The 23,727-nt window shown below is 41.6% G+C and overlaps 1 protein-coding gene and 1 long non-coding RNA gene across 5 annotated transcripts in view; both read left to right on the top strand.

Moving 5' to 3' along the window:
- On the top strand, positions 1-6,928 carry LOC125317141. The gene is made up of 4 exons (XR_007199946.1): positions 1-264; positions 1,839-1,921; positions 2,468-2,645; positions 3,748-6,928. It is a non-coding gene; the product is annotated as an uncharacterized LOC125317141 (long non-coding RNA).
- A 3,873-nt stretch (positions 6,929-10,801) lies between these two features.
- Positions 10,802-23,727, top strand: part of DENND3 (DENN domain containing 3) — a 34,261-nt gene continuing 21,335 nt past the window's right edge. For 2 of the 4 annotated variants that reach the window (XM_048286743.1, XM_048286744.1), the window contains exons 1-4: positions 10,802-10,976; positions 16,749-17,022; positions 17,571-17,686; positions 18,198-18,337. In XM_048286743.1, the coding sequence (XP_048142700.1) occupies positions 10,893-10,976; positions 16,749-17,022; positions 17,571-17,686; positions 18,198-18,337 (614 nt within the window). In that variant the 5' untranslated portion in view covers positions 10,802-10,892. Of the gene's footprint in view, positions 10,977-16,748; positions 17,023-17,570; positions 17,687-18,197; positions 18,338-23,727 lie in introns of those variants that run through there. The other 2 variants (XM_048286745.1, XM_048286746.1) reach the window with 2 other exon arrangements.

A 23,727-nucleotide genomic window follows, 5' to 3' on the forward strand; every position in this document is an offset into this window, starting at 1 on the left:
TACTGTGATCACAGGCAATCTGACCCCTGTCATCCTAGGGAGTGATAGCAGATGCCTGGCTGAGACTAAGCACTCCGTGGCACAGGAAACAGGATGCATGAGATGACCTGAGCCAGAAATCTCATGGGAAAACTGTGAAGAGCATGCTCTTTCTACCTTGAACAGAATGGGAAAGCAGAAGTCAGTAGCTGTTGCTTATGCGCTGGCAACCTTTGAATCTTCATCTCATGCACCTTCTCCTTTTCCTTGCTGGCAGCTGGAGGGGTAAGCACACATTTTCAGAGCTCTGCTATTGACTACAGAGGTAGCCATGGATGTTCTGTTATCATAGAGTTGGAAAGTGTTGGAGTTGGCTTTGCTGTCTGAAATGAGACAGGTAGTGAAAGATAATAAGGAGAAAACCTTGCCTGATGATGTGAGATGCAGTTAAAATTAATATGAAAGCAAGGCCACAGACTTTGCATATTTATGCAATCACTTGTCTGGAGGATGTGGCTGTTATATTTAAATTCTGATATTTATTTTAACTTAGCAGTACTGAATGCCATCTGTACTTAGAGAATAAAGACAAAACAAGCCCATGTTGCTTGGCTGTGGGTTCTGTAAGCTCTTCAGAGAAAAGACTGTGCCATGGGGCTGTAGGGCACCAAGCATCAGTGGTGTTACAAGCCCCATGGGGTATTTAGGTGCTAGGAAAAATAAATTCAGTAGTTGGCTTAGTGCTGAATTACAAATTCCGCTTTGTGCCAAAGCTTTAGTGCTGTTTATATTTAAGGCTTGCTTTTTGGCTGTGCTGAAAAACAGAAGGCTTGGCTGTTGTTATTTGACAAGAATTAGAAAGGTCCAGATCACTTGGAAACTCGAGGGTTGCTGTCTCCCAAACAAAATTTCCTGCTTTTTAAAGATGTTAGTATTGAAATAAATGCAGCCTTTTTATCATATTGTAACTACATACTGCAGCACAGTGCCCTGTAGGACTTTTCTTGGCACTGCTTTAATGATAATGTCTTTGATTCCTTCCTGGTTAGCTGATTGGTCTTGTTACAGTTACTCTAAAGACTTCCATATTGAGATTCAGGTTTTGCTCCACAAGAGACTGAATGTTTCTGGACAGTGCATAAATAAATTACCTTCTTTCCTTTGAAATCTTTATCATAATTGCATGATTTGCAGGGGTAATCATGCATGTCATTATGAAGGGGTGATCATATCTTGTTCAAGTCAGTCAGCTCTCTAGTGGTGCTGCAATATATTAGCAGCAAATCTCTGTTAGAAAGCTTCCATGAAAAATCTTGTTAAATCTGGGAGAAAACCCAGGGAAATATGAACTAAAGAAGAGACTTTTCAGGAAAATCTGTTTGTAGATTCATTTATGAACTCCACTAACGTGCTTTCTCAATTAAACAATGCTGCTTTCTTGTAATTATAGCCAGGGAAAGACAGGAAAGACACTAGAAATTTTGTTGAACCAGCTTTTATGACCAGCATGTACTATGGTTATCAAAGACACATGTAATCTATTAGTGTACGATTGGCTTTTTGACCTATGAGCAATTTGCAGTGCCTGAAGAAAGGCCTGAAAGGGAATGCCCCACATGGCTGTGCCATACTGCACATTCCTAACATGCTCTAAAAAATCACCTCTCCTTTGGTACAATAGGGACAATGCAGAATGATGTATTTCACAATTATTATATTAATGTCCCTTCCAGCCATGTTCAGTGAAGGGACCAAAATGCAATTTGCTGACAGATGTAAACCAGCTTTCCTTTAAAACAATGGAGAACTTTAACAGAGATACCAGAAAGCAGTTGGTTATTGTTGTGCTGTTTCCGCAGCCTTGGACCGGTGCCCTGCTCTGCAGGATGACTGAGCTCCACCCGGAGAAACTCCTCCCGCCCTCAGGCATTTCCAGTCTCAGGTAGCAACGCGATAATGAGTTCAGTGGGATTGATCCTGAAGGAAAAAAAAAAAAAAAAAGAGGGCTGAAGGCTTAATTTTAGAAAAGATGCAGCAAGTGAACTTGCCAATACAAAAAAAGTAGTTGGGAACAGAACTAATAAGAAAATGTTGTTGTTTATGCCTTCAGTCTATATAACATGAGAATTCAAAACAATCTGGGGTTTTTTAGCCAGGACTTAAAAGTAAGTACCATTCTCTGTAGAAGTACAAATAAATTTATTTCTAGCTGTAGCTTGGGCTATATCTGGTTTTAGTTTTTCATACAAATTTACTTAATACAAGCTGTAATTCTATATGTTTTTATATTACATCATTTTTACTCTCAGTAGGTGAGCAGCATTGGTGACAATATTACAGGAACTATGAGCAGTGTTTTCTGAGTCACTGCTTCTCCTAGGAGGAAGCTTTCCCAAATCATATGACAAAGTCCTTTTTCACTCCAGTACTTGCCTTTGCCTCCACAACAACTCTTGGTAAAATAAAAGAACTCTTTTTTTTTTCACAGTCACCATGAACACTCCTGTAACATAACTTGGCAGCTAACCAAGCTGGGCTCCTGGTGTTGTGTGTACTCTGCAAACACAGAAAACTAAGAGCCACCCTTCAGGAGGATCACCCTGCACTAGGAAGGCCAGATGTCATAAATGGTTTGCTCTTTCTGACACTTGAAAATTGGACATAAGGTTAGTCTTTGTGGAATATGAACCCACTTTTATAATTTTCAGTCATTTCCATTTATGTCAGGTTATGTTCCTTCCTCATGTAGAAATGTTATATTTTGGTGGGTTTCCCTTATAGAAGATTACAGGTGAATCAACGCTGAAAAATTCTCTGAATGCCAAAGAACAATAAATTGAATCAAGGAAAACATTAGATTCAGCTGTGCCAGAAAAGGAAGCCTAAATTGTTCTAAAAATTATTTCTTAAAGTATCTTTGATGAATAATTCACCCTGGTAGGTGAGATATTCTCTCTGCTCTTCAGAGAAAACTGAAGTAGCCATTATAGAGGAACAAACAAGAATCACAGAAAACAAGACAGTGGGGACACACTGTCAGTTAAGGTTTCAAACCCAAAATTTGTTTGTTTCTTTTAACATTAGAAGTGCAACATGGAAAACAAGCACAGACTATTGGGTGGTGTTTGTACAAACGCCCTTTTCTCTATATAGTAAGTTGTGCAGAATCCTCCTTGGTCTCACTGTAGAAGCTGACACATGATTAACTAGGAGTTAATTATTTATGAGGTTATGTTCTGCCCAGTTTCAGTCCTACATGACACAGCAACATGTGCCTAATTGCTATATTTGATATGTCAGGCAATATTTAAATACACTCCTTTTATAATGCTATAGCAGTACACCTAAAAGTAGACTATATGTTTAGCCATGCAAATGGTTGAACTTTGTTCTCTGTTTACTGCACTGTTAAATCTCTAAGGAACCTTGGATGCAAATAAAGCAATATGGGCTTAATGAAATACAAAGACAAATGTTGTTTAGAAGGGACCTTTGGAGGTCGCTAGCCCAACTCTTTGCTCAAAGCAGCAACAACTTCAAAGTTAGATCCAGTTGCCCTGCTCTTCCTCCAGTTTCAAAAATCTCTAAAGAAGGAGATCACACTGGCTCCTTGGAGAACCTGCTGAAGTGCTTAATCATTCTCATGGTGAAAACCTTTTTCATTGTATTCAATCAGAAATCCCTTGCTGCACCTTTCAGCTGTTGTCTCTTGTGCTCCCACTGTGTGCCTCTGAGTTTGTGTTGCTCTTCTTTATGACCCCTCTTCAGGTGGATGGCACTGGATTTCTTATGGCCGCTCTGCCCTTCAGCCTTCACCCGTGGTGCCATCCACAGCCTTGCTGAGGATGACTTCCACCCCATGGTCCACATCCATGGTGAAGATGCCAAGTATTTTTAGCCCTGTATCAAACACTGAGGAATGCCACTCATGACCAGCTGTCAGATTTCAAGCTGTTCACCCCTCCCCTTTGAAACTGATGGTCCAGCCAGTTTTCAGCCACCTTGTGGTCCATCTGTCTAGTCCATATCTTCCTAGCTTTGGGTACAAGGATGGGAGATTGTTCTGTCCCTTCTGTGCTTACAAAAGATTTTCATGAGGTTTTGCTCCACAATGCAGCACTGTCTGCTAGGAATGAGGAGCAGCAGCATGGAATGCTGACAAGTTAGAATGGTCTCACATTATCCATAGCCATACTGGCTAATACCTGTGAATTCTCTGTGTTAGGCTGCTCTAAAGGATACTTGGTCTGTGCTGCTTTTGGGGTTCTTCTTAAAGCATTTTTTGCCTGGAGATAAGCAGAGGTCACTTGGAAGCTGGCTATTTTACATGGAAAATACGATGGCTATTCTGGTTGGATCCAAGCCTGGATTAATCTTCTTCAACAGCTTTGTTATGTGATCATTTAAAAATTAAAAACCTTTTCATATACAAACAGTTCACCAGCTTAGAGAAGATTGTTTCTTATATAACAAAGGTCATTTTGTTTACATATGCTGTTTTTTCATAAAGAGAGTGATGTAAGGGCTGCTACAAAAAAATCAAGAGCGAAAGTGTTTGGCTTTTAATATGCATTTAACTAAGCTAAAATTAAATAAGGGTGATGTTTACTATATGGTGCTTTTGTCAAGCTATGAATTGCTGATCTTTTCTGAACACAGTGGAGTATCCCAAGAGATTCCCCAGATTCCAGGGAGAAAAACCAAGCACACTTTATTAAATTAAAAAAAGCAAAAAGCAGTTCATAGTTATGAATGATGATATCTATGCTGATGTATTTTAAGGTTTCTTACAGTGATGTATACAAGAAGCTATTACACTAAACCTGTTAAATTCGACATTTTATTTTCTGTATCTGACTGACAATCTTTGTACACTAACTGACCTCTTCTCTCTCTTGTCCTACTACTTCAGGAATTCTGAGTCTGCATTTCTCTTACAGCAATGCTGTAAAAGAACAAATGTTATGAAATCTTAATGTTACTATAAAAAGCAGCTGCAAAATCTCCTTGGCTGCCCAAGATTGTACCAGATGGTAAAGAACTGGAAGTATAATAAGTGTCATATTAAGCCAGTCAGATTTGAGGGACACGTTATACATCCCACATAAATAAAACACTGCTAAAACTGCCCCTGGAGTGATGAGATTCAGGAATAAGCTTTTCTGTAGCCTCAGGAGTATCCCATGGTATCTGCAATGCAAAGTGTTTCTAATATTCAGAGCACTCAGATTAGTCTGGTTCTTTGCCAAGGCCTGACAGCTCAGTGTTGCTACATCTCTCTAGATGCAGGGGTTGTGATAAAGCTAATCTCCCTTTTTTTCCCTCCTAGGACTTTCACAATTTTTTTCTCTAAAAAATAAAACTACAGCCAGCCTTCTTATCAGAAATATAGAGATGATGAGGAGTAAGTGCTGCATTGACACCCAAAGCTGTATCCTTGGGACTCAGTTATCCCATCACAGAAAAATTGTGTTCATTTAAAAGGTCATTGACTGTACAACTGGCTGAGCATTGTCCCTATTTTGTTTGCTATAATTCTAACATCTTGTTTCCTTCATATACAAATTTTTAGCCCTCCTGCTGTGTTAGTACACAGAGACCCCAAGAATGACAGAATCATCCATGTCAGAGAGAACCTCAGGAGATCTGTGGTCCAACCTCCTGCATGAAGCAGGGTCAGCTGTCAAGTCAGCCCAGTTTGCTCACAGCTTTATTGGTCTCTTCTTGAAAACCTCTGAGGATGGAGACAGCACAGCTCCAGGCCTCTGCTGCCTGATTTTAGTACATGGTCAGCCTTTCTCAGAGGTGACAGAGAAACACAACAAAATCGTTTGGCATATGTGGATCAGTCACAAGGATCTGAGCTTTAAGGGGCGTGTTTCCCTACAAAAGGTTGAACTGGGGGTACATTTCCATAGATCAAGAGCTGAGGAAATAGGAGGCAGTAGGTGGCTTCTCCAACACACAGGCAGGTTCAAGCTGAGAACACAAACCCCACATGCTGACACATTGTAAAACCTGCTCCATGCTGGCATTTTTCTGTTATGCCAGTGAAACACATCCATGTATTCTGAAAGAGATGCACGATAAATGACAGTTAATGTTGCAGAAAATTTGTATCCTGTAATACCATAAATGGTGAGAGCACAAACCAGACAAGCCAAGTAAAAAAGAAAGAAGATGCAAATGAAACTGTTAATAGGTGCAGAGATCTCTGAACTTTCCTCCTTCCTCTCTGACATGTTTATGCTGAACTTAGTGATCTTTTACAGAATAATTTTGAGGTCAAAGTCATTGCACTCAGTTGGATGACACCTGCAACAACAAAGAAGTTTCATTATAGGTTTTTGTAGCATTATTAAAAATGGGAATAAGTCTCTGAGGCATCAAGAGAGAAATTTTAAGTCTGTGCAGGGCCATAATTTTAAAATCCTCATTTGATTTGCATAGTCAGTGGTTGCTTGGTTGCTAATTTCAGTGTAAATTTAGAAAGTGAATTGTCCTGAATGAAAGAAATGTTATGTCTGTCAGTAAATATCTTTCACTGCAGATTCATGGAAATCTGCTGCTTCATTATTCTGGAAGAAGGAATATAAAATGAGAAATGCTTAAGTTGGAGAGAATATGTCAACCTGACTCCCTGAATTTTGTTCAAAATAAATCCCTTGCCCTATAAATGACCTTGATGATAAGAGCATAAGAACTGTGTTTAGAGACAAGGAATTTAAAATCCTGAGATGTGGTGTTTTTAAACGGACTTCCAGATTGCAAAGAGTTGTCTGATATGTATCAGGGCAGCACACGTCAGGCTGTGTGTCCTGTCTTCTCTTTGGGTAGAACACACAGTTCTTACTGGACAGAATAAAGATTTCTTATTTATGCAGTCATGCTCAGCATAGACACAGAAATCAGAATAATGGAAGAGTTTGGGTGGGAAGTGACCTTTAAAGGTCACAAAGTCCAATCCCCCTGCAATGAGCAGGGACATCTTCAACTTGATCAGGTTGCTCAGAGCCCTGTCCAACCTGACCTGAATGTTTCCATGGATGGGGCATCCATCACCTCTCTGGGCAATATATCTTCCTGTGAGCCAAGCAGTGGAAGGAAGCAGTGGTCTGAGTTTCAGTTCTCACCTGCCGATACTGCTGTGCCACAAGCTTAATTATATGCCAAAGAGAGGGTATTTAACTATCATTAAACCTGCAGAACATGAGTGATGTCTGTATTCAGTTTCAAAATGAAAACTCCTGCAGTCCTTACACCTATCATGGTGAAATTCTGCAGGATGCGCAAGCCCTGAGTTAGTCAATGTGTAGTTTCCACCAGTGTTTGGAAAGGGGCACAAGCATGAGTGAAAATTGGCCTTCTCCATGTTGGTTTTCTGCAGTTCTCCTGTCTTATTTATCTGTGTGTGTGGGGATGTGGACTCTTTCTTCAATCTTCCAGTTTTGACCAACACACTTGTAAAATCCCTCAACAAATTCAGCTTCAGTTGTGCCCTTGGCTGCCCTGATCCCATCCCTACACATCTGGGCAGTGTCTCTATATTCTTCCCAGGATACCTGTCTCTTGTTCTACTGCTTGAGCATTTCCTTTTTACACTTCAGGTGGACCAGGAGGTCCTGACTGACCCATGCCAGTCTCCTGCCTTCCTTGCTTAATTTCTTACACATGGGAATTAGGTGCTCTTGCACTCAAAGGATATTGTCCTCAGAGAGCTGCCAGCTCTTCTCAGTTCCTTAAGAGTAGTTTCCCAGGGGGTGCCATTCACTAATTCCTTAAAGAGCTGAAAATTTGCTCTCCTGAAATTCAGAATCCTGACTCTTCACCTGGCCCACATCCCTCAGGACTGAGGTGTTTGCAGTGTAGGCATCTACAACTCAACAAGTCACTCAGTTATTTTATAAACAAGATCACATCAAAAGAATACAACTTGTGAAATTATTTTCTCCCTTTAACAGAGGCAGTCTGTCTAAAACAGAAACACTGTATTTGGAAGGTAAATTAGATTCTATGCCAAGAGAATCTTTAATTATTCAGATATGGCCCTGTAGGTCTGAGAAAGCCTTTCCCATGTTGAGGACATATCAAGAACAGCAGTTTTTTCTGCATTCAGCAGCCTAGTACCACCTCAGGGAGTTAACAAACAAACAAACATTTACTGTATTTGTGATCTTACAAAAAGAAAACACATATTAAAAGGTGGCATTTCTTCCTTAGCTGACAATTTTTCTTAGGAAGAAAATTACTCAACTACATGAATCTTTTTGTAGCACAGAGGGATTCTTCTTATGTGAATGATTTTGTCTCTTACCAGGGACCCCATATAGCAGGTTTTCTCCTTCCAGGGTTCTTGAGATTTTACCAGACTAACATTAGTACCTTTCATCTTGTAGTTCTGTTTTGATAATAACTTCACCGTATCTTTGCTTTGAGGGCTACATTAATTATGAACAAGAATCATCCAGTATTTATCATTGCAGATAGCAGAGAAATCAGAAAATAATCATGATATAGATTAATTAATTATGGGTGACCTGAATTGCTTAATAGCCTTGGTTCATTTGTAATTTTCTTTTAATATGGTCAAATGCTTGGTCACAGTCACAGGTCAAGCAATGTATGATGTAGGATTGTCATGTTGGAAGTAATAACCCTAAGAAAACTGTACTGAGTTGCAGGGGATAACTAATTTAAACACTACATCCTTTCTGAATGATTCATGTATCTGTCTGTGTTTTAATTAGGTGGGGATATCAGTCAGAAACAGTAATGTGATTTATCACTGAACATTCAGCAATAATAAAGCTTTGGTTTTGGTGTTCATAATTCAAAAATAATACTGGAAAAATTTGAAATATTTGAGAAAAGATGCACACAAGTGATTAGGAAAGGAGTTTTAACAGTATGAGTTGTACAATCTTTTAGAAATAGAGATTAATAATCTTGAACTCTGCAGAGAGAAATCTTTTCATAGTAAAATGTCTGTTCAAGCAGCAGCCAGTGTAACATGATCCAGCGACAAAGAGCTAAGCTAAAAAGTGAAACTAAAAATGAGATGCCCAACATTTAATAGGGACTGTTAACAATTCCTATTGGATGGCCTCAGCCAGAAGATACAGCATTAATACAGGACTCACTCTGATTCTGTGACCTGGGCTACACAGGCTAAACAAGATCATTTTAACAAACCCTTATGACCTCAAAGTTCATGAACAAAAATCTTTGAGCTTTGGATCTTCTACCGCTTTGCAGAAGTGATCCCTGAACTTCCAGGTGTTCAAGAATTTTCGTCTTTTAGTCACTGCTATATGAACAGAGTTTCCTATATCCTGGATGTGTGTCTTCCTCAAAATTTGAGACAACCAGAGGCTGTATAATCCTGAGCTTTAACACCACAAAAATTCAGATAAGAAAACCCCCACGAAATAATAAAATTCCCTATGTTCTTCATACATTTGAGGAAGCCTGTTTTGACCCCTGAACTGACAAGAAGTTCATGAACTCCTGGAACCACTTAGACTGGGATTTTTTTTGCATTTAAAATACCTGAACACTAGTCCACAAAAAAATGTTTGTGGTTGTGATGAAACTTTATCTCATACATCCAGTTTCAGAGAAACCAATCTCTAGTTTCGGGTACTTTATGCTCCGGTCCCAGAGGAATTACATTCTCTCAGTGAAGATCTGCACAGAGCCAATACATACAGAGTGACTCATGGTGTATTTAGATTAAACAGCTCAAGAAGAAACCTCGGAGTTCCCTGTGCTGTGTCTCCGCTGCTCCAGAGGGGAAAGCACCACACAGCCTGCACCAGCTCTGTGCTTACAGTTCATTGAAACTGTGACCTGTGGTAACGTAAATAGAAAACTCTCGTGTAGTGGCAGTGACACAGTCGTGCTGAAGTGATACAGTCGTGCTGAAGTGACACAGTCGTGCTGAATCACCTGGAGCAAACAGCAGGGAATGGCTGTGCTTAAGAAGGCGCCAGACCATGACATCACCCATGTCTGACAGGGTGACAAGCAGCCCTGAGGCACGTCAGCCCCTCCGGGCCAACAGCCCCACGAGGAAAACAGCCCGTGGAGAAAAATTAACTCGACCTTGAGTCGGGAAGTGTCTTTCCCAGTGGATGTCTCAGTGAGACAGAGAAACGAGGTGAGGAAAGAATCACAGAGTGGTTTGGGTTGGAAGAGAACTTAAAGATCATCCACTTGCAACTCCCTGCCATGGGCAGGGACACCTTCCACTATGCCAGGCTGCTCAGAATCCCATCCAGCCTGGTCTTGAACACTTCCAGGGATGGAGCAACAACTGCGGACTCCTCTCGTTCAAGTCAGGTCCTCAACTTGTTGCTTAGAAGTAGCAGATATTATAGCCCTTCGTCATGTCAACGTGGAATCACGTGACTGTAAATCACAAACCTCATCACTAGTCTTTAAAGGGGCCAATGGTATCTCAGCCCCTTAGCCCTGCACCCTCAGCCTTCAGCCCTGAGCCCTTCAATCCCTCAGCTCTCAGTTCCTCAACCCTGAGCCCCAGAGCCCATCATCCTCCAGCACCTCATCCTTTCAACTCTCAGCCCCTCATCTTTTATCCCTCAATCCTGAGACCTCAACATCTCGCACCGGAGCCCCTCAGCTGCCAGCGCCTCTGCCCCACCCCCGCCCGGCCCGCCACACCTCCTGCCGCTCTGACTGGTTGTATCTCCTTCGAGTGACAGGAGAGACAGCCAATCAAAGAGCTCAGAGTCGTGACGGGCGGGTAGGGCTCCCGTGTGTGGCGTCGGGAACTCCCCCCAGACCACCCCCGCGGGGAGGGACCGGGCGGCGCTGAGGGCGGGAAGGCGCCGCTGTCCCGAGGGCAGGAGCCGCTGCTCGCAGGGAAGGAGCCGCCCTGTCCCCGCTGTGCCATGGAGGACGTGCTGCCCTCGGGCCTGCTGGAGATTTGTCTGCTGGTCGGTGCGCCCGGGGAGCGGGTGCGGGCGCTGCTCCAGGTGAGCGGGTTCGGGCGGGCGGTGCCAGTGCGTGGGGTAGGGTTTGTCAGCGCATGGAGCTGATATACCCCAACAGAAAGTTGTTTTGACAGGCGAACGTCAGCAAAGCAGGGAGAGTTTGGTAGCGGTGTGAGGTGGCTGCACTTTTCCAAAGGTCTGAGTTTAGATGGAGAACTCACTGTAGGTTTATATAAATAGGAACAGCAAAACGCTTAAGGATGCGTGTTCTTTCTGGGTGTTACTCCACGTCCTGTGGAGAGAAAAGCAATCTGTATCCTCAGGAAAACACGAGATCTAAATCCCTGTGCTCAAGTGCTCTGAGTTTGGCATAACCTGAACCACTTGGATACGGCGGGAGCCGATGGGTTGGTTACTGCTTTTAATATATGATTTATAATTTGTTTGTATTTATTCACATGTGGGCTCACAATTATAGCCCTCCTCCCGGTTCTGCTTGGTTCAAGTGTGCTGACGGGTTTGTTCCATACCTACGAGGTGCCCCGCAATGGGAAGAGCTGTGGTGCCAGCACGTGCAAAAAAAGCCAAACAGCTCCCAGGGATCTCAATTGCTTTGCTTGAACTTGAATTTGATTGTGCTCTAATAGCATTAGATAAAGAAGTCTTTGTTGGGCTTCTTGCTTGTTCACTCGCTCAGGAGACAGCTTTTGCTGATGTCAGCTTCTTAAGTGATAACAGCCAAGCACAGGTTCACATTCCAGGATCTCATTCATGTGTACCTTCAGAATGGGAAAATAGTTCCTAAATGTTAGCACCAGACTTTTGAAATCAGTATGTGCATGGTGTTTTATCAGAAGCATGAGAAGTGAACCCAAAGGAAGGGGAATTTCTTATTCATTCCAGTTTGCTTAGTTTGATCTCACTGCTTTCTGAAAAAAACCCTGTGGAACAACAAATAAGAAATTGGCTACAGAAAGCAGAAGCCATTCTGATATTCTGATCACACTGCAGGTTCTGAATTGTTTCTTTGCTCAAGATACAAAAAGGTATCAGAAAAGAAAGTAGTCCCTTCTTTTGTGAATATGAACTTCAGTAAAGTCCCTGCAAGCTGTTGCACCACAGGAATTTCAGTCACTGTCTTAGGGCAAGTTTAGAGATTTACATCTACATGACGAGAATGGAATATGTTTTATGGCTAATTTTAGTGACTGTAGAAAGAAAAGACTTTATAGACAGAAGATACCATTCCAATGGAAAGTAGTGTATCTCTGATGGTATTTACAGATGAAACAGTGGGTAAAAATCCTGATAGTGCTTCAAATCTTGGTCTTTACAGTGCGTTGGTGCATTCTATCACATGGAGTGATAAAGCAAATGAGGTCAATGGGACTGTGATATAACCCACCCACAAAGTAAGAAAATTTTTATATGACTGACCTGTTGTTCATGGGGACTCCAGGAAAAAAGATACAGTTTCCCACTGAAGCTCATGAAACAGAAGTTTCTGGGCTGTCATCCATTGCTTATCCTTATTGCCAAGAAAATTGTCACTCTGAGATTTCAATTTGAAAAGATCAAAGGCTGCTATTTTCAGCTAGAGATTTCTTTTTTAGCACTGGAAGCATGTATTTTGTAAGAATGAAATGTACAGTAGTGATGCTTCTTTTCCCTACGTTATCTGTAGCTATAAAGCTGGGTTTTGATTTGTCAAGTGTATGCAAGCTGTCCGTGACATGTCTCAGATCTTCCTACAGATTCCATCCTCGTGTTCTGTATCTACCCACCACAGTTAGTGGTACAGAGCTTGTCTCGTGCTTGCTGGCCCTGCTGATGCAGACATAACCACCAAAACAATTTTTTCTGCTTCTGTTATGCCTCCTTGGCTGAAAGAAATTATGTGTGATCAGATTGAGCATCAGTTATCAGTGTGTGCTTGTTGCAGTGAAAAGCACCTGGACAAGCTCGAAAAGTGAATCCGTGGGAACCTTGGGACAATCAAAGCTGAGTGCAAGGTGCTACACCTGAGTCAGGGCAGTGCCTACTCTTGGTACAGATTGGGTGATGAGGGGATCAAGAGCAGCCCTGCCAAGAAGGACTTGGGGGTGCTGGTGGATGGGGGGTGGGACATGCCCTAGCCATGTGCACTTGCAGCCCAGAAAGCCAGCCATGTCCTGGGCTGCCTCCAAAGCAGTGTGGGCAGCAGCTGAGGGAGGGGATTTGACCCCTCTGCTGTACCTGGAGTGCTGCATCCAGCTCTGGGGTCCTAAGCACAAGAAAAACATGGACCTCTTGGGATTGGGTCCAGAGGAGGGCCACAAAGACTATTAGATGAGCAGATGAGTATGAGGAAAGGCTGAGAGACTTGAGGCTGTTCACCTTGAAGAAGAGAAAGCTCTGGGGTCACCTTATTGTTCAGTACCTGAAGGGGCTCGAAGAAAGCTGGAGGGGGACTTCTGACAAGGGCATGGAGTGATAGAACAGGGGGGAATGGCTTCAACTGACAGAGGGCAGGGTTAGATTAGATATTAGGGAGAATTTTACTGTGAGTGTGGTGAGGCACTGATGCAGGTTGCTCAGGGAAGTTGTGGATGCACCATCCCTGGAAGTGTTCAAGGTCAAATTGGGTGGGGCTTTGGGCAGCTTGGTCTAGTGGAAGATGCCCTGCCTGTAGCAGGAGGATTCAAATGAGATGATAATTTAAAGTCCCTCCCAACCCAAGCCACTGTATGATTGAAAAGTAACTGTGTAATGGCCTGCATCATCAGGACTGTGGCTCACAGGCGAAGGGAAGGGATTACTACTATTGTTGTTATTACTCAACACCCTTGAGTTCCCATCTGGGATGCTGTCCCACATTTGGGTACCTTTCTACTGGAGAACTGCTGGCAAACAAGAGTGAGTCCAGAAGAAGCTGAGCTATCTGAGGGCTGGGGCATAAGGGCGGAAGAATCTCCTTCCTAAGGGACTTCTGAAACTTGACTGAGTGAAACCCAATGCAGCCAGACCTAACATCAACCTTATAATTGCTTTGAGCAAAGAGTTGTACAAGAATCTCCAGAGATCATCCTACGGTTGTTTAGGTTGGAAAAGACCTTAAAGATCACACAGTTCCAACATCCTCGCTGTGGGGCAGGGACGTCTTCCACTACACCAGGTTGCTCAGAGCTCCATTCAGCCTGACTCTGGACATTTCCAGAGATGGAGCATCCACAGCTTCTCTGGGCAACCTGTTCCAGTGCCTCACCACCCTCACAATAAAGAATTTCCTCTAATATCTAGTCTAAACCTGCCCTCTGTTGGTTTAAAACCATTCCTTCTTGTCCTATCACTGCAACCTAATTGTCCTGCCCAATCTAATTTTTCTGAGGCTTCATACTTTCCCTGCCTGATTATTTGTTAAAGAAGCTAGTTCTTTCATGACATTCAAAGTGAAATTAACTTCTTCAGTGATGGGAAGAGGAGAATGAGGTCAAGGAAACACCAGACGACTGAGGTCATGCTCTGATTTGTGGTTTCAACACACTGCTCTTTGTGTTTGAATAATGCAGTCATTGTAAAAGTCTGTCTTGCATCGGTGTCCTTTACAGCACCGCTGTTACAGGAACACTGTCAGCAAATGGGGATGGAATAAAGTCCCCCACTTCTGTTTGTAAGAAAATATGTATGATGCAAGGACATTTGGTAGTAAGAAGCTACAAAAGAGAAGTATTTCAAAGTGAAGAAGTAACAGTAGCAGCAGAAAAGATAAACTGTTCAAAGAATAGCAGAAACAAGTGGATATTGTTTGTTCTGTTGCTGCCTATTCACTATCCCTGAACTCAAGGAGTAAGAAGATGTGACTTTGGCCAAGACATTAATATGAGCTGACTCGAATGCTGGGGACTGTCAGTGGGTCAGCGACAGTGCTGACAGTGCTGTTCTGTGGGGAAAAAATGGTGTTTAATGCTTCTCTTGTAGTTCAAGACATCAAGGATCTGCCATTTCAGGAGCTGTTAGGTTGTGAGGCCGTTAAATTGCTGGCTGCCATCCAGCACTTCGGAGCACAGAGATGCCTTAGTGTAAGTCAGGGATTGCCCTGTCAAAGCAACTCTGTATGAAAAGCTCAGTGGGACAAATCTGCCGAGTTGAGTTGGCTACTGTTGGACTACATCTGTGTTTTTCTTGCATAACAGCCTCAGGGCTGAGCCTTAATTCTTAATTTCCTCCTGAAATGCTTAGCTGCATGTTAGTTTGAGGGTGATCATGGTGAATTTATCTGTATTTCCACTTTCTTCACTGCCTTTGTCAGCTGCTAACTAAGGAAATGACACTTGAAAGTTCTTAGCATGGGGAGGATGTGGCACTCAGTACCCCAATCCGTGATGTGCTTTTTAAAGTCATTGCTGTCTTTTGACTATCCCAGTGGATACTTACCTGACCTTTTCTTTTCCACTCCAATTTATTTCTAGTTCAGGCTCTTTGTTCATTAAAAGTGGTTTTTTGCTTCTTATTTTTAGTGAAGTAGTTTCTTTAGAGTACCCTATTATAAATATGGTGCAGTTTATGGAATTTAAGATACCATAATTAATATATCATGAAGCATTCCTTCCCATTTTTCCTATGATGCTCAAATGTGGAAAAAAAACCTATTTGTGGACTTCCTTCTGGGACGTAAGTGCTGAGACTTCTGTCTCAAAATTCGGACAGTGGAAGATTGTCTTCAGAGTTTTCTATGTTGTAGCTGTTTAAAAAACAATAGGGAAATGATGGGTGAGGCCAGCACTGGTTCTCAAGGAGCATCTTGCATCATGTCTGGTGATAAAAGCAGCATGTATACTTCACCTCATCTGACTTTGAAGCTGTTTGCAAAAAGTTGAAAACGAAACAACTTTTTACCACAGTGGGGCTCGCCTTTCCTGTTTCCAAATATCCGTTGGTTAAACAAAGCTTTTATTTGTTTTTTTAACCTTGCAGGAAGAATTAAAATTGCAATGAAGTAATTGGAAATGCAGCTACTTGGCTCGACTATATGGTCAAGAATACAAAAAGTGCTCCCAAGTTCAAGGAAATCTCTCTGATCACTTCCTCCACAGGTTTTCATTGCAGGGCAGTGAGGGCTTTCAGGCCAGTTGTACTTTGCAAAGCTGCCTGCGAAAAATATTGTAATTTCATATGTGCTCTTGGGATGCCTGTTCCACTTAGTCATCGGTATATGGAGGAATTCTCATGGCTTCATGCTTTACAGTGTCTTAAAGTTGTATTTATTGTAACAGTGATTGTAGTTTTTAATTGTGCTTTGTTAATTGCCTTATAAAGTTGAGTGTTGTCTTGTGAAAGTCTGTGTTTGTTGTTTGGGGTTTTTCTTGGTACATGTTATTCTGAGTTAAAAGGAAGTTCTTCCTGAAGTTGAATGAAGACTTATCTAAGAGGCTCAGCTGTTTTTCTTTCTTTTAATTTATTTGTTGCCTGGTTTCTCCTATTCCCAGTGTTTATTTTAAGTATAGCTTAAGTGTATCTTAACAGTGAAAAGGAGGAAATATGGTATTTGATACTTGCTATTTTCTTTTGGCAAAGGCGTAATATTGATATGGTGCATTTTTAGTGATGAAGGATTCCTTGCCTGCTAAAAATTCTCATTCTCCTTGCATTAACATGCATAAAACAAAAAAAAAAAAAAAAAAGGAGAAATGAATTATTTAGGAAGAAGAAAAAATGTATTCTAAACCCACAGTTTTAGGGGGAGAGAAAAAACAGAGTTAAAAATTATTAAAAAAAACACGTATCAGGATGAGTGTCAACTTAGTGTTTGTTTTGTTTGTTGTTGTTTTTCTATAGGGCACTCAAAGAAGACTCAAAAGTCTTCCACCCCTTGATCCAGAAGTTCTTTCTGTATTTGTGCCTCCATTTATCAGCAGAGATGATCTTCAAGTGATTAATGCTGGCAATAACTTGAATAAAAGCAAACGCCGGTCCTTCCGAAAGAAAAAAGAGAGACCCAAGATTGAAAATGCCAAGAGCTTCAACGGGGAGCAGAAAGCACCTGGCACAGAAGATGTGACAGTTCCAAAGGACATTGATCTTATTGCTTTGCCACAGCTCTGCTTCCCAGGTACATGAGAGTTCACACTTACTGTTGAGAACTGTTTTAATGTATATATTTGTTGACCTAGACTACAGCCCTTATTTTTTAGTCCTTGTTGGTAGATCTTGGTTTGAGTGAAGTGCACACATGGATACACTTGAAAAATTATTTTTCCCCCCAAAATGGCTGAGTACTCTCTCGCTTTTCATTTGGCATTTTTATATATCTGAAGTAGTGAATATTTCCTCCGGGTTTAATGGGAGAAATTTTAATATGTGTGTCATTATTGCAGACCTTTTTAATATCTTGGGGGGAAAAAAGTGAATTAAACCCATTTACTGTATTTTGTCTCTGAAAATGCAGAATAATTCCATTTTTGCTTCTTCAGTAATGTGCATGTTATAGCCTCTGTAGCAACCTTTAGTTCAAGTGGACTGTATATTACATTTTAATCCCTTAAAATGAAACATTTCTCTTGAAATGAAGTGGCAATGTGCAGTATTTGTCATGAATTGCCTTTCACACAGCGGTAGTTAAATATGTAATTAAAAATATTGTTGCTGCCTTCATTTCAGGAGGACTTTATATAAGTTCTGAATCAAAAGAAGACCACATCCATTTCCTGGTCTTCACTGACGTCTGTGGTAACAGAACATATGGTGTTGTTGCACAGTACTACCAGTCTATGCAAGTATGTTATTTAACTCATTCGTCTATTAGAACATATTAAAATGTATAAAAACAAAGCACTTTGAAAATACTGTGAGATTTAATTTATGAAATTAGTTAACAGGTGTGTTTCTATGTTAGAAATAGTACAGGACAAATCATACTTTTATATTGCCATTTTAAATTAAGTACTTTGGAACACATTGCATTAGGAAAAATTGTTAGGGATTTCATTTAGGAGATTTAGATATTTAGGAGCAGATTTTATCCCTTGGATTTTTTTTGGTAAAGATTGTTCTTTCCAAACAATGAAACATGTTCTTTCTAGATACATTTTGTGCTGAAATTCTTTTTAATACATATTGTTTAAGTCTTACAGGCTGACATTTTTCTGAAGACCTAAAGGGAGATAGACATCCAAATCCCTTTGAAATTTAGGGGGAATTGGGTATCACATCTCTAAGGTTCTCAAGAAAATATCAGCCATAAATTCGTGATTAACATAAAGACATTAATATGCAGTTTCCTTGCAGGATGATTCCAGCTCCTCGAATGGGCGGGGCCATTGGGAGTCTGCGCAGACTGGGAAGGCGCCTGTCTGTTTTGTACCCTTTGCTGTTTGTGTTATATCCAGATACCCATATTTTAATGCCCTCAAGGATTGTCTCTCTTGGTAAGATTTGCTCCCCTGTGTGTTTCTGCTGGAAATGACTGCAGGTTTTTAACACCTGAATTTGCTTGATGTGGTCAGGAGAGCTGCATGGGGGTGAAACAGTGGTTAGTTTTATGTTAAGGTAGTGTGAGGTGTGCAGGAGAGGAAAAGAAGAAATGCTATGTCAGTGTTGCCCAGACAGTAAGTGCAAATTCTGAATACCAAGGGTATTCAGTTATATATATATATATATATACCAAGTTATGATGTTGTCTTCATTTTCTTTGGGGTTTTTGCTGATGTGTAGGGAACAGATTTTTCACAGATATTATTGGTTGTTTTGGAAGATGGTTAACTGTAATTTTGCCACTCTTAGAAAAATCACTTTCAAAGCACAAAAAGGTTTTTATAATGCACCAAATAAATGTCATAAGAACATGAATATATATGTATTAATAAGCAGTTAATGACACTTCAGGGAAATAATCCAAGTCACTTGAGGAAGTACAGTTGTTGCTTGGCTGTTGTAGAACTAGCAGAGAAATTCTTAGGATACACTGGTTAGAGACAATCAAACAGTCTGCAGTGTGGATGATTGAAAAGGTAAGTGAAGGTGGATATATGTTGTAATTAAGTAATTTCACTTATTTTGAGGTTACTTTATTGTTAAATTGTTAGGATCTATTTGCATCTTTTATGAATTTAAATTTCTTCATATCAGGGAACCTGTCTGTGTAGATTGGACATTACTGTGTGTCTTCACTTGCAGACCTGTGGTCCAAAGGTAGAAGAGGTTTTCTTCACTAAATTTCAGTCAAGCTTTCTAGAGTCAAATTTGAAGCCAGTTGCAGGTATTTGCTTCTTGTACATAAGTTGAAAGATTTTGGTGTTTTAGGTTGGAGCTTGACTCTTCCCCTTTGTTCTGCTGGTGCTCGTGTCTCGAGCAGATGAGCAAGGGAGCACTCTCTGGATACCAACTGAGGTGCATCACCAACTCCCAACCTGGCTCCAGACCAAAGGAGACTTGAGCATTGATTTCCCCAGCCCATGCAGCTCTTTTTCCCCATGCTGTGGATTTGGATCATCTTGGAGCACTGACTGGCTTTCCCTGGTTTACATGAGGAGAGCCCTGGAGGAGCAAAGCAGTGCCTTCCACTTGGGCATTTGAGACGTTGGCTCAAAAAGGCTGTGAGATCAGAAATTAATCACTCTAGCAGCCCTTAAGGGCATGTACCTCTGCTCTGTCATTTTTAAAACATTAGTAAAGGGGTTTAATGTGGACAAGGGACTTCAACATGATGGAAACTCACTGTGCACAGGTCAGTGTGAAATCAAAATGTTCAGTGAAATAAAAAGCAAATGTTTGTTTTCCTTTCTCTTTTCTTGCCCAGACCACTCCCACCCCCGCTTCTTATATTTCAGTCAATTACATCAGCCCTTGGTATTGCAGGAACTGATTCATTGCTGCCTTTTATAAATCTCAAATCTCAAGTCAATGCTAATCTGCATATGGAACTCTTCCAGCTGTGACTACAGCTCTGGCTACTGTTTCTATCAAGCCTTTATAGTGGGATTCCTGCTTCTTTTATACTGTGAACTCAGCCTGTGAGAGGGCTCACCTCACACCAGCTTTCCACTGAGTGAGAAATAATACGGATTCAGCTTGACAGTTACAGTACTCATCAGTGGTTTATGTAGAGTATTCATAAGTGAGTAATTTCTTCTCTGAAGTGAGACATCTCTGAGCTGGGAGAAGCAGTCAATTGGCAAATGGATTTTAAAAGAGCCTGCTGAGGGAGAAGTGGGAAAATCTTCAGAACAACCATGGAAAATTCCAGATGTTGCAAAAGTGTTTCTAGTTCTCGTATCTGTTTAGAGGAGACAGTAACCAGGTAGAGTTAACCCTCTAGAGCTGCTTCTGCCTCTGGGTGGGTATTTTAAACTTTATAATTATTTAAACATAATTAAACACCTCTGCCTTGATCATATATAGTAGGGTTTAGCACCTGTTTAAAGCATTAATGTCCAAAGCCAACTACCACATGTGACTTTTCTCTTTTAAGTCTGTACTGGTTTCTGAGAGGAGTTTAGATTGATCAGTACCCTACCATCTGAGCTTAAAGTGATTTGTAAACATGTGAATATTTATAGGGAAGTTCAGCAGGACAATAACCTTCCATGTTAGTCTTGTGTGTTGTCCTGGTGCTTTAACAGGGGAATTTTTCACACAGCTGCACAGCTCTTCTCCTTTTTGCTGCTGCATCTGTGAGATGGGAGTGTGTGTGACTGGAAGGAGAGGAGGGGAATGCCAGTGACAGAGCTGAATTTGGTGTTTGCATTTCCCACTGTACTGGAAACTCAACTGATCACATTTCCATTAAATTTTATTCTGTTTTTTTTTTTTTTAATTTCCTTTATCTTGATACTATTTAATGGATCGTTTCAGAATGTCTGCCCTTCTGGTTTTGGTGTCTTGGTTTTTTTTAGAAAAACTATTTCACTGTGCCAGAGTACACTAGGGTGGAGGGAAGGGAAGGGGTGGAGAGGTACCGGTTTTCCTTATTTAGGTTGTACTACTGAAATGTTTCCATGTGGCATGAAACAGCTGCTGGGGTGTGTGGCTGTTCTGAATGCAACATAAACAATTACAGCCAAGACCTCTATGATATATTTTGAATGTAGTGCCCTGTACAGCTGGAGATGTTCTGACTTTGTGACATTACAAAGCATTGACATTGTATTTCTATAAACCAGAAAGGGAGTTACTGTGTGTAATCAGGTGACCAATGAGTTAAACAGCTAATTAAGTGTTTTCATTGTTTGGATGTACTCAAGTAGCAGTGCCTCTTATACATAACAAATAATAACACCTTCAACAGTACACTTGTGTCGCGGGTTCGGTTTGTTCCCGGGCGGAAACACCAATTTAGTGTAGTGGTTTGGTCCAAAATACTCATTACTGTTTATCTGCTGTGAGATAAGAATTAGGAGAAATGCAAAACAGGCACCAAACTTGAAAGAATATAAAGAAGTTTATTAACAGACCTAAAAGAGGAAAAAAAAATTATACCACCTTCAGAACTCTCCTCCTCCCCCCACCTTCCTCCCTTCTCCCACTGACAATGTAAAAAGACAACCCTTAAGATGTTCAGTCTGTTTACCACTTCCATAATAACCTTGTTCAGTCCATTTAGAAAGTCTCTTCTTGCTCATGCTATGAAAACATTATCACAACGAGACAGCCGCCCACTTCCAAATATTGTTCAGTCCATTTAGGAAGAGGAGTCTCTCTGCCTGCGTGTGAGTCCTTTCCCCCGACTTGCAGCTTTTCCCGCAACTGCTTTCGAGGGTCCACTCTTGAAGTTTTTTGGGGTACAATTTTAAGGTTGAGCCGTTCAGAAACAAAAACAGAGGCCCTTCTCCTTCCCTGGGAGCAAAGGGTCTTCATCATCTTCATCGTTAGGACTATCTCTGGGAGCATCTCTAGGAACTGAGGTTTTCTCCTTTCCCATTTGGAGCAAAAGTCCTCATCTGGTTCATCTCTACGGACTGAGGTTTTCTCCTTTCCCATTTGGAGCCAAAGTCCTCATCTGGTTCATCTCTCCCTGTCCAAACTTCTCATGAAATTACAGCTGCGTCAGCATCTGCCTATCTCAACGCAGGTGCTTTTGCTTACGAGTTGAACACTCCACCCCCCATATCTTCATGAAATTACAACAGAATACTCTGATATATCATAGCTTCACAACAGAATTTCAGCTTTAAGCATCTCCTCTCTCTCTTCCCTCAGGTTTTCAGCTCTTCACAGCAATAAAAAGGGTTAATCTCACCTCGGCCTTGCAGCTTTGCAGCTGGAATGTTGAATGTTTCTTATCGCAGTGGAGAGGGGGGAGAGCCGAGCTGCTCCGGCTGCCCACGGCAAGGCAGTGGGGGGGGTTCCACGGCTGGAACAGGTCCATGGCTCCAGGATGGCCGTGGCCCAGCCCGGCCTGGCCCAAGCAGGGCCTGGCCGGGCCCGCTGGCCCCCACACGGGGCCTGCAGCCACCCGTCCCAGCACCGGAAACGAGAGAGAGCTTGGAGGGGGAGTTTGCCTATTCTTAAATGTGGATCACAGAGGTGATCACAACTTTAAGTGGCTTAGAGAATTGTCCATATTCAAGCTGGCCAGCTGATAGGTGCTATCAGTTCCCAGAGGAAACTGTAAGCACCCCTTAGCAAGGACGTCCCTTCTGGGACTATGCTTGCTAACCTATGACAACTTGTATCCTTGGTATGCAGCAGATGTGTTTTGCAGGATGCTTCAACTGATTAATTATTTTCCAGTCAGGAGATTTGAAAGCACTTGTTAGTGGACCTCAAACCACCTATTTCTAGTGTGTAGCCCTTTCATTGTGAGAACTAGTGCAAGAATGCTGTTCCTGAAGACCTGATGTTGAAGTAGCATCTAAAGGGGCTCTGCTTCCATTCAGGATGGGTTTTTTTGCAGCAGAAGGTTTCCTTTTTCTCCAGAATTCTGTGCATAGATTATTTTCTTCAGTACCTAAGTGTGCAGAATTGTCTGTAGGTGAGGTGGTACTGGTTTTCAGTCAGAGCAATCATCAAAGGTATTTTTTTTCATAAGTATTCCTAGATAAAATCCAGGTTCCTAAACTTTTTCAAGTGGCAGAGTAGAAATCACAACTGAAAACAACCAAGCTGAGATGCACAGGCAGCATCAAGCCATAAATCCATGTAGATGCTTTGAACTGCAAGGGGATTTGCAAATTGTCAGCATAGTAATGAAGGTCTTTGTGTTCCATGTCATTAATTTTATAACTAATTTCCGTATTGTTGGCACACAGTGCTTCCGAATCCAGAACATTTTGTGTGGAGTATGTCTTGCCTCTCTCCAAAGCAGGCAGGTGTGCACCTAAACTGTTCCACAGCACGGTGGCTGTTGAATTATTCTACATTTTTTGAAAGGGTTCAGTTTTAACTTGAGAGGTTTTGGCACTTTGCACATGTAGTATTACCTCAATCTGTTAGACTGCATGAAAAGTGAAATATTCCTGGCAGTAATCTCCTGGATGAACTTCTGTGTTGGATGGATGAATACGCTCCATTCAAACAGTAAATCTTCCAACCTATGCATTCGTCCTTTCAGCTGCCTTGGGAAAAGGTGGGAGTGTGCAAATAGCTCCCAGCACTGAGGCAGTACAAAGGGCCTATTCTGAGCTGCTCTTGCTCTCTGAAACACCTGTCTGTGGACAGTTAATAGCAGTAATGAAAGGTTCATAAACTCCTTAGCTCTCCACTTGAGTATTTCAGAGATTACTTCATTTATTTCTGCAGACGTTTGCAGTGCAGAGCTGTCAGCTGCTGTTAGGCTGCATTAATGGGCACCATGTCCTGATTAGGGAGCTCTTACTGT

Source organism: Corvus hawaiiensis, chromosome 26 (genome assembly GCF_020740725.1).
Source record: "Corvus hawaiiensis isolate bCorHaw1 chromosome 26, bCorHaw1.pri.cur, whole genome shotgun sequence".
Classification (NCBI taxonomy): Eukaryota; Metazoa; Chordata; class Aves; order Passeriformes; family Corvidae; genus Corvus; species Corvus hawaiiensis.